At 48.7% G+C, this 10,673-nt stretch overlaps 1 protein-coding gene across 4 annotated transcripts in view; it reads right to left on the reverse strand.

The window, feature by feature from the left end:
- RPS19 (ribosomal protein S19) overlaps positions 1 to 5,298 on the reverse strand; it is an 11,255-nt gene extending 5,957 nt beyond the window's left edge. Inside the window, exons 1-3 of one of the 4 annotated variants that reach the window (XM_023229358.2) lie at positions 4,919 to 5,298; positions 4,364 to 4,434; positions 3,999 to 4,099 (exon numbers count right to left, since the gene is read on the reverse strand). In XM_023229358.2, the coding sequence (XP_023085126.1) occupies positions 3,999 to 4,099; positions 4,364 to 4,434 (172 nt within the window). In that variant the 5' untranslated portion in view covers positions 4,919 to 5,298. Of the gene's footprint in view, positions 1 to 3,998; positions 4,100 to 4,363; positions 4,435 to 4,762 lie in introns of all 4 variants that reach the window. The other 3 variants (XM_023229356.2, XM_023229359.2, XM_023229357.3) reach the window with 3 other exon arrangements.
- Between the last annotated feature and the right edge of the window lie 5,375 nt (positions 5,299 to 10,673).

A 10,673-nucleotide genomic window follows, 5' to 3' on the forward strand; every position in this document is an offset into this window, starting at 1 on the left:
TGTCTCAGCCTTCCGAGTAGCTGGGGCTACAGGCACCTGCCACCACGCCCGGCTAAATTTTGTATTTTTAGCAGAGATGGTGGGCTTTCACCATGTTGTCCAGGAGGGTCTTGATCTCCTGACCTCAAGTGCTCTGCCTGCCTCGGCCTCCCAGGTTCTTTAATGGAGGATTAAATTTTTCTTAAGGCTGTATAAAACCTTGGTCAGATAGTACAAGCTCCTCCCTTGCTATCCCAGTTCATGCTAATTATTTTTTTCTGACCCACTAGAAGGGAGAGGAAGGGTTATTAATTTCACAAATTGGAAAATGTAAGAGTTGAAATGCTGCATTCTATTAAAACACTGACCTTTTTCCTCAACCCCTAGAGACCCAGGTTCCAGCACCACCTTTTGAAGTGGAGCTGCACAAATCCAGGCCACCCTAGCTGGAACTCATGAGGGCCAATTGTGAGCAAGGTGCTGTCACAAATGGGTTCTCCTCCAGTTCCTTCACACTAGAGGCCTTCTGCTCCTCTGCAGTGTGCATTCTTGGGATGGCAACCCACTCCTCTTAGGAACCCCTGTCCAGGAATCACCCCCCACCTGGAACTGTAAAGGAGGTCGCCCCTCTCCACTCTACTGTGAGTTCACGGTCAAGGGAGAGCAGCTGTGTTCCTGCTAGACCAAGAGAGAGGGTCCCTCTGGACTTGAGCATAGGGCGACCACCAAGCACAGCTTCTCAGGAGTCATCACAGCTCAGCAAAGTCCAGACCGTGGTCCCATCCCAACCTACTGAGTTGAAGGCAGGGAAGAACTCCTTCCCCAGCACAGTCCAGCTGACCCTTCTCTGCTGAACTTGTTAAGAAACCACTTTCCTGACCTTGATTCATCTCTTAACTCACTTCTGCGACGCCTCCCAGATCTCATTATTTCTACTATCACAGCACAAGTGGGTGCCCAGCCCCATGCAGGAGCCAGAGATGGACCAGCCTCCAACCTACAAGAAATATTTTCAGGCATCCCAATTCAGTGGCTGCTCTCAGACGCACACCAGGACACCAAATGTCTCCATCTTCAGCAAGTCCTTCAGAGAATTAAGACAGCAAGAGGCTTGTCCAGCCAGACGTGGGAGCTCATGCCTGTAATCCCAACACTTTGGGAGGCTAAGGCAGGCAGATCACAAGGTCAAGAGATCAAGAGCATTCTGGCCAACATGGTGAAACCCCGCCTCTAATAAAAATACAAAAATTAGTTGGGTGTGGTGGCGGGGACCTGTAGTCCCAGCTACTTAGGAGGCTGAGGCAGGAGAATTGCTTGAACCTGGGAGGCAGAGGTTGCCGTGAGTCGAGACGGCGCCACTGTACTCTAGTCTGGTGACAGAGCAAAAGACACTCTCTCAAAAAAAAAAAAAAAAAAAAAAAAAGGCTGTCCCAGGGCTACACTGCACCACCCCCTTCATAAAGACCCATGGCGGCCATCCCTTGAACGTCCAGTGAGAGAAGTCTTTGCAGTTCTTCCTCTACCTTGCCCTGCCTCTACAGCTCTGCTCCATTTCCAGACCACCCTCAGGAGGGCCCCATCTTCTGCCATGGGCCTCTTTACCCCCAAACCCCAGGATTAAGACCTGTCTACCTCACACTCATTCCTACAGGTCTACACAATTTGGCCCTGCTCAGCAGGGCCACAGCTTTAGCACACTTTAGCCTCAAATCTGAGGGAGCCAGACTCTGTGAGTAGGAAAAAAGGGAATATAGCAGGGAACCCAGTTTTGGACAGAGCTGCCCTGCCAAGCCCTCCCAGGGTGACTTGCAGCAAGTCACTTTGCCTGTCTGCACCTCACCTTCCTCTTTGGTAAAACAGATCACTCACATGACTAGTATAAGCTGACTGCCCAACTGGGTGGAACATGTTAAACTCTAGAATAGAGGCTGGTAAACTTTGCCTGTCATCCCAGTGCTTTGGGAGGCTGAGGCGGGAGAACTACTTGAGCTTGGGAGTTCAACATACTGAGACTCCATCTCTACAAATAAAAAAAATTAGCTAGGCATGGTGACTGGTAGGCACCTATAGTCCCAGCTACTTAGGAGGGTGGGGCAGGAGGATCACTTGAGCCCAGGAGGCTGCAGTGAGCTATAATTGTGCCACTGCACTCCAACCTGGGTGACAGGGCTAGACCCTGTCCCTGAAAATAAATAATAAAGGGTCAGGTAGGAAATATTTCAGGCTTTGTAAGCTACAGCTTCTGCCACAACTACAATTCTACCCTTGTGTATGTAGTAAATACACGGGGGTGGCTATATCCCAACAAAAATAAACACGATAAGCCTCTGGTCTACCACACAACCATCCTATGCTGCTAGGACAGCTTGGGCAAGTGAGGTGAAAAAGGGGCCTTTGGGGTACTCCAAGTAACAGAGACCAGTAGGCAGGCAGAAGATGCACATCCTGCCTGAAGTTTCCAGGCAGGGCCACTGTGGGCTGCAAGGGACCACAGCAACTCTACCATGACCAGCAGATGCAACTATGTTTATTATCCAAGGTCTTAATCCCTCCCCAGGTTAAAAAAAAAAAAAAGCACAAAAGACATACAGTCCTACTTTGGAGGTATTTGGTATGTGCAGAATGTGTCTTCATCCCAGCAAATGAGAAAGGCTAGGAGATTATTTTTCCTAATCCTAGATCCAAAGCTGCTTTGACCTACTGACCCTTGAGGCACTGCCAAAGCAGGATACGGGGGACAGGCGGAAGGGATATGTCTCTTCCAGGCCTTGTCACTGCTGTGCGCCCAGGAAAGTCAGCTTCTCTTCATCAGCCCCATTTTCTGTCTAAAAAGAACGGTGGGTAGGTGATATGCCAGCAACCCTACCCACCTCAGCAAGTTCATCTTTCAGTACTCAGAGACCGTGGCTGAGTTATGCTGGTCCTCTGTGCCCACTCCATAGCCTGAAAGAGTGGGCTGCATGGCCACTTGAGGCACAAGTGTACCATTAATCTACAAAATGCTTCATATTCTGAAGGGCCAAGCAACCTGTACCAAGGCCAACTCTTCAGGGTCATTGAGGACTTCCAAACCCTGCTTCTCACCTACTCCTGCTTCCAAACTCTGCTTCCACCTATCTGCAGACAAGCCGTGGTCAGAATGGAGCCCCTACTTCACAGAAAGGGGTTTAAGATTGGAGAGGTGGAGGCCCCTCAGTGGAAGTCTGCACTGAAGCTGTCACCTTGACATAACACAGCACTACCACCGCTCACCCTGTTGGGTCTTCCTGAGAGTTAAGATTTAGTGAGTACTGAAATGTCAAGACACGTGAGAACTAACACTAGTCAAAAGACTAGTGTTATTATTGGAAGATCGAAAAGAGACGGGGCTGGCACGAGGTCACAGGGTGTCCATAAGGTCAGAAGTCAGGATTTAAAGCGAAGACTGACCTGGCCAGATCTCCAACCATTTAGTTAGAAACAACCTGTTCGAGACATGGAGAAGGCTAACTTAATCATCTGAGCAATAGTAAAGATAAATGACTTTTTCCTGAATAACTGCTACGCAACAGACACGTTCTAAACACTCTGCTTTAAATTCATTCAATCCTCGCAATACTCTCATACTGGTACAATAATTAGTCCCATTTTGGGGATGAGAAAGTGGAGGCACAGGCAGGTTAACCAACCTGCCAGAGGTCACACAGCCAGATGTAAAAGACAGACCCACACCCAGGGAATCTGGCTCCATGTATATAGTAAGAATTAAACCATCTGTAAGCAAAATATGAACACTCATCTGTCTCTGGATTTCCCTGAAGCTCAAAGCCACAAGTCCTCCTCTAACAAAGCTCTTAGAATGTAATAAAAACTTGGAGTCATCAAGTTACTGAATGTCATATCACACAAAACAAGTGACGACCCAACCAAGGGTTTCTCTCCCTCCTGGGGCAGGAAAGAACAGAAGAGACAGGGAAGTATGGTTTGTGCTAGGGGTCACCCAGCTCCCTACTCTCCAGCCAAAGACCCAAGTTCCTCACCAGCTCGTGTGTAGAACCAGTTCTCATCGTAGGGAGCAAGCTCTTTGTGCTTGGCTAGCTTGACGGTGTCCACCCATTCGGGGACTTTCAGCTTCCCGGACCTAAGACCAAAACAGCGAGAAAAGCACGATTCAGTCATCTCCACAAACTACCCCATATCCCAAACGCCCTCCCCTCAACACAACTATGGTGTGCCCAGAGTACAGAGAGAGGCTGGAACCGGAACACAAGCCAGGCCTGATACTGAAACGAGCCACGGAGGCCCCAAACAAGCCTCCCCTGCCAGGACCGGCAAACACTGGGGCCCGACGGGCAGGCCAAGGCGATAGCCTCCACCCGCTTTGAACCTCAATCCCCAAACTCACTTTTTGAGGAAGGCTGCCAGAGCTCTGACGAACTCCTGCTGGTTCACGTCTTTTACAGTAACTCCAGGCATCTGCGGGAGAAGGTCAAGCATGTGAACACAAGCCTGGCGGAGACGACTGCCAAAGACCCGGACCCCACCTCACTCCTTTCGCTCCAAGGCATCCTAAACCGGGGTACCCCCGTTACTTCCCACAGCCCCTTCAATGCCGGGCCCCGGCTCCTGCGGGTCCGAAGGAGCTCACCGACGCCCACGGCCTCTCTGGATCGCACTAACAAAGCCCGGCCCCCGCGTGTGAGGATCCTGCGCGAACCCACTCTCCAGCCCCGGGACTCCGCACGCCCCACGCACCCCGCCGCTGCCCCCCAGGGCCCACGCTCGGTTCCCGGACGGCGCTGACCGGGCATGTCCGGGCCTGCCGCTCGCACGTGGCCGCGGCTCCAGGGGGCGGGACGGGCCCGCGCCGGGCGCCTCCAGGCCCTCAGGCAAGCGCTCTGAGACTGCGGCGTCCGGCCCCGAAGCCTCGCACCCGGTCCAACTCGGAGCACCAGCTTACCGTGCGGCCTCCGCGCTGCCAGCCAGGGGAAAGGGAGCGACGGGGTTTCCCGGGCGCACAAGTCGGGCGTCGGATCTCGCGAGAGTTCCGAAAGCTCGAGAGAGCAGGGGTGGTGAGAGTAGAAGTTGAGGCCCCGCCTCTCTCCGGGCGAATGTGGATTCGTCCCCGCCTAGAGGGGACGGTGTGTAGTTAGGGGTGGAGAGGTAAAGGGGAGGGCCAAGGGGTCGGGCGTGGAGGCCTGGGTTTCTTCCTGCCTTTCTTACTCCACGAGTGTAGAAGAGAGAGGATAGAGAGCTCCTGTTCGGAGGTGGGGGAACTTGGCTTCGTTTGCGTCATTCGTGGCTGGAAGGAACAATGGTGGAGAAGACTATGAAGGCGAAAATACGGGGCAGGTTGGGTGGGCCACAGCTGGCGCCTCCAGCGGAACAACCCCTTTTCCGGGCGGAAGTGGCTGGTCCCTGGACGGAAGTGGGAGTAGTAAGGGCGGAACTCTGACAAGGCACCTAGGGAAAGGGCGAGGAAGAAATGTGGCTGTCATCTTCTGTCCTTCACCGCCAGGAGTCGCGAGAGCGGGAGAGGGAAGCCCCACCCTTCTCAGGGCGGAAGTTACTTCAGCACCGCGGAGGCGAGCGAAAGGGGAATGAGGCTCTGGAGGCGGGGAGCAGGTAAGGGCGGGACAAAGCGGCAGAGGCGGGACCCTAGCAGAAGTTAGTTCAGCTGTGCCTTCTAGTGTCGGAGTCTGTTCGCTCAGCCCTCAGTCTTACTTTGGCAATTTAGATTTACCTGCCCTGCTGACCTGTGTAGCTTTAGGTGGTCCATTTGCCCTCTGAGGGCTTGTCTCACCATTAAAAAAAAAAAAGAGGGAGATCCCCATTTGCGCATTTAAAGTCGCTGCTCTGATTCATGGCGCATCACAATGCTCTAACAAATATTTTTTGAGTGCCTGCTCAGTGCCAGGCACAGGTACATATTATTGGGACATTTATCATGTGGGTGTAGTGCTACATGCATTATCTCATTTAATCCTTACAAGGCCCAACAAATAAATAACATGTAGTCCAATAAAATTATGTTAACTTGTTGCACGAAGGAAACACTGAAATGTGTGTAGCTATTTTCTTATGTTGGAAAGACTTTGAGAATTTAAAACATCAGAGCAAATATTAGAATTTTCCCCCACACTGATACTGTGGCTGCAAAATGTGTTAATTATTAATAAGCCAATAATCATATCTATTAGAAAAATTAAAACCAACCATGCTTCTAGCATAAGATCATATATTTAAATCAGAGTTTTACATTCATGTAGACTATTGTTGAAACCTATCACATACTGTTTCTAAAACCTGAGAAAATATTTTCATTATCTCAATTATTTTTCCAGAACTAGCACAAACGCATTTGCATATGTATTCAAAGTGGGTAATATATGCATGTCTAACTGGAAATCTCCATGTACTTGGGTAATTTATATTCACTTTTTATAATTTAATTAATTTTTTTTTTGTTTTGAGACGGAGTCTCGCTCTATCGCCCAGGCTGGAGTGCAGTGGCCAGATCTCAGCTCACTGCAAGCTCCGCCTCCCGGGTTTACGCCATTCTCCTGCCTCAGCCTCCCGAGTAGCTGGGACCACAGGCGCCCGCCACCTCGCCCGGCTAGTTTTTTGTATTTTTTAGTAGAGACGAGGTTTCACTGTGTTAGCCAGGATGGTCTCGATCTCCTGACCTCGTGATCCGCGCGTCTTGGCCTCCCAAAGTGCTGGGATTACAGGCTTGAGCCACCGCGCCCGGCCATAATTTAATTAATTAATTATTATTTAATTTTTTTTGGAGATGGCGTCTTGCTCTGTCGCCCAGGTCAGAGTACAATGATGTGATCTTGGTTCACTGCAACCTCCGCCTCCCAGGTTCAAGCGATTCTCTGGTCTCAGGCTCCCAACTAGCTGGGATTACAGGTGCCTGCCACCACACCTGGCTATTTTTTGTATTTTTATAGAGACTGTTTTTCATCATGTTGGCCAGGCTGGTCTCGAACTCCTGACCTCAGGTGATCCACCTGCATTGGCCTCCCAAAGTGCTGGGATGACAGGTGTGAGCCACCGTGCCTGGTCCCCACTTTTAATAATTTCTAATGTCAGTTCTGAATCATTTACACATAATTCATTTGAGTCATTTCATTAAATTTAATTTTTTTTTTTTTTTAAAGCTCTCCAGAAGAACTCTGGCGTGCCTGACCAAGGGAAGAGACGGTGAATACAGGATTTTGGGAGGAGTGAGGCTTAGGTAAAATTTATATAAAGCAGAGTTTTGATGGACATAAGGCAAAGCAGGCATGTATTTATGCAATGGAGCTAACATCATGCCTAGGCTAGGAGCAGACCCAGGATTCTGTTTCCTTGGACATTAGAAAGTTTAGATAAATATACAATGTTGTTTCCAAAAACCACTTCTCTGAAGCTGTCATCCGAGTTAGAGATCATGATTGCTTCTCTGTGTCAAAGTGACTTAGACTTTCCAGGTAAGAATGAGATGTCCCATTCTCACTATTGTTATGATTTTAAAGAGCAAAATTCTGGCAGTCTGTGATTTTAGAGAACACAGTTTCTCAGCACTGTGTCCCTGGTGTTAATTTTTGTACGTTAGTTTTTACAGGTTCATAATTTGACAACTCTGTGAGGTGGTTATAGACCAGTCAACTGAGCCTTAGAGTCAAGTCATTTGTCCAGAGTCACATAAGGTTAAAGCCTGAGCTCAAATTTGAAGCCACAACTGAAGATGCTCAAGCTCTTTCAATAAACTTTTTTTTTTTTTGAGACAGAGTCTCGCTCTGTCGCCCAGGCTGGAGTGCAGTGGTGTGATCTCAGCTCACTGCAAGCTCTGCCTCCTGGTTTCATGCCATTCTCCTGCCTCAGCCTCCCTAGTAGCTGGCACCACAGGCGCCTGCCACCATGCCCGGTTAATTTTTTGTATTTTTAGTAGAGATGGGGTTTCACCGTGTTAGCCAGGATGGTCTTGATCTCCTGACCTTGTGATCCGCCCACCTTGGCCTCTCAAAGTGCTGGGATTACAGGTGTGAGCCACTGCACCCGGCCTCAATAAACTCTTTAAACACAGTTTTAAAAATGGGTTGAGTACCTACAAACAGTGGGATATCATTCAGCACTAAAAAGAAATGAGCTGGTCAGGAGCAGTGGTTTACGCCTGTAATCCCAGCACTTTGGGAGACTGAGACGGGCGGATTGCCTGAGCTTATGAGTTCTTGAACAGCCTGGGTGACACGGTGAAGCCCTGTCTCCATTAAAATACAAAAAATTAGCCAGGCGTGGCGGCCTGTGCCTGCAGTCCCAGCTACTCCAGAGACTGAGGCAGAAGAATCGCTTAAATCTGGGAGGCGGAGGTTGCAGTGAGCTGAGATCACGCCACGGCACTGCAGCCTGGGTGACAGAGTGAGACTCCATTTCAAAAAAAAGAAAAAAAAGAAGGTATTAAGCCATGAAATGATATGGTGGATTTGGGAGGCCAAGGTGGGCAGATCACTTGAGGTCAGGAGTTAGAGACCATCTTGGTCAACATGATGAAATCCCGTCTCTACTAAAAAAATACAAAAATTAGCTGGGTGTGGTGGTGCACGCCTGAAATCCCAGCTACTCAGGAAGATGAAGCACGAGAATTGCTTGAACCTGGGAGGCAGAGGTTGCAGTGAGCCAAGTACACTGTACTCCAGCGCTACTGCACTCCAGAGCAGGACACTGTCCGCCTCCCCCTCCCCACCACCCTGCCAAAAAAAAGATATGGTGGAACCTCAAATGCCTTACTAACTGAAAGAAGCCAATCCAAATGTATGATTCCAAATATATGATGTTCTGGAAACAGGCAAAATTGTGATGACAATAAAATGATAAAATGATAATTGGTTGTTGGGTTGGAGGGTTGGAGGGATGAATGGGTGTTGTTTAGGGCAATGAAACTATTCTGTATGAAACTGTAATGGTGGATACGTGTCATTACATATATGCCAAAACTTGCAAAACATACAACAAGAGTGAACACTGATGTAAACTGCGGACTTTGGGTGATAATATTGTGTTCCTTGATTGTAGCAAAGGTACCACTCTGGTGTGGAATGTTGATAGAAAGGGAGGCCATCCCTGTGTGTCGACATGGGGAATATGGAAATTCTGTACTTTCCACTAAATTTTGCTATGAACATATATACTATATATATACACACACGTAGGTATATGTGTGTGTGTATATGTGTTGTTACATATATACACACACACGTATGTATGAGACAGTCTTGCTCTGTCACCCAGGCTGGAGTGTGGTGGTGTAATCATGGCTCACTGCATCCTCGACCTCCTGGGCTCAAGCTGTTCTCCCACCTCAGCCTCCTGAGTAGCTGGGACCACAGGTGCACGCCACCATGCCTGGCTAAGTTTTGTATTTTTTGCAGAGAGGGGTTTTGCCACGTTGCCCACGCTGGTCTCGAACTCCTGAGCTCAAGCAATCCTCCCACTCTGGCCTTCCAAAGTTCTGCGATTAGAGGTGTGAGCCACTAATCCCTTCATCCCTCCATCCCTCCAACCAATTATCATTTTATCATTTTATTGTCATCACAATGTTGCCTGTTTCCAGAACGTCATATATTTGGAATCATACATTTGGATTGGCTTCTTTCAGTTAGTAAGGCATCTGGCCTCCGTTGTTTTTAATAAAGTTTTTTTTTTTTTTTTTTTTTTGGTTGGGTATGGTGGCTCACAACTCTAATCCTAATATAACAACAAGAAACAAAAATACACACACACAAACAAAACAACTCTAATCCCAGCACTTTGGGAGGCTGAGGCAGGAGGATCGCTTGAGCTCAGACATTCAAGACCAGCCTGGGCAACATAGTGAGACACTGTCTCTACAAAAATAAAAATTAGCCTCACATGGAGGTGTATGCTTGTAGTCACAGCTACTCAGGAGGTTGAGGCTGGAGAGTCACTTGAGCCTGGGAGGTTGAGGCTGCAGTGAGCCATGACTGTGGCACTGTACTCCAGCCTGGGTGACAGAGATTGTCTTAGAAAAAATGGTTTGAGGTCAGACAGTTCATATTTTGATGAGCAGAGGGGCAGCATTGGAGTGTGTTAACACAGGAGGAAAAAAACAATTCCTAAGGAATCAGACAGAATGTATTTTACTCAGTCATTTATTCTGAGCTCCCAGGGAGGAGCTGCAGACAGGCCCTCTGATCCGAGAGTGCTTATTCTCTGAGGGGGAGACATAGATAGACATAGATAGGTACAGCTCAGGGTGATCAGGGCTATGAAATAGGGATCAGTGGCCTCTTGGGAACATAGGGAACTCTGCCTGAGAGGCTTAACATATTATTTTGAGTTGGATGAAAAGGATGCACTTTGCTTTTGTGAAGAGTTCAGGATCTTGTGAAGGCCCATGCAGGGTAGGGGTTATAGGACTCTATTTATGCAAACGTGTCAGGGCTGCAAAGCCAGCTACGCAATGGAACAGGGGTGCAGAATGAGGCCTATGTGGACCAAGCAATGAGGGTCTACGTATAGGCTGGATGGGGATAAGTGTATGATGTCAGTTCAACGTTGGACTAGAATTGAGGTCCGGAATGGAGCAAGTTAACACAGGGCTGAAGTGAAAGGAGCATGGACTCCCAAAGGGCAGAATGTGAAATAAGCTCCTGAAATAAAACCTGGGTGGCTGTTGGGAGGAGTTTTGTGAGGAGAGAGAGCAACAG

This window comes from Piliocolobus tephrosceles, chromosome 21 (genome assembly GCF_002776525.5).
Source record: "Piliocolobus tephrosceles isolate RC106 chromosome 21, ASM277652v3, whole genome shotgun sequence".
NCBI lineage: Eukaryota > Metazoa > Chordata > Mammalia > Primates > Cercopithecidae > Piliocolobus > Piliocolobus tephrosceles.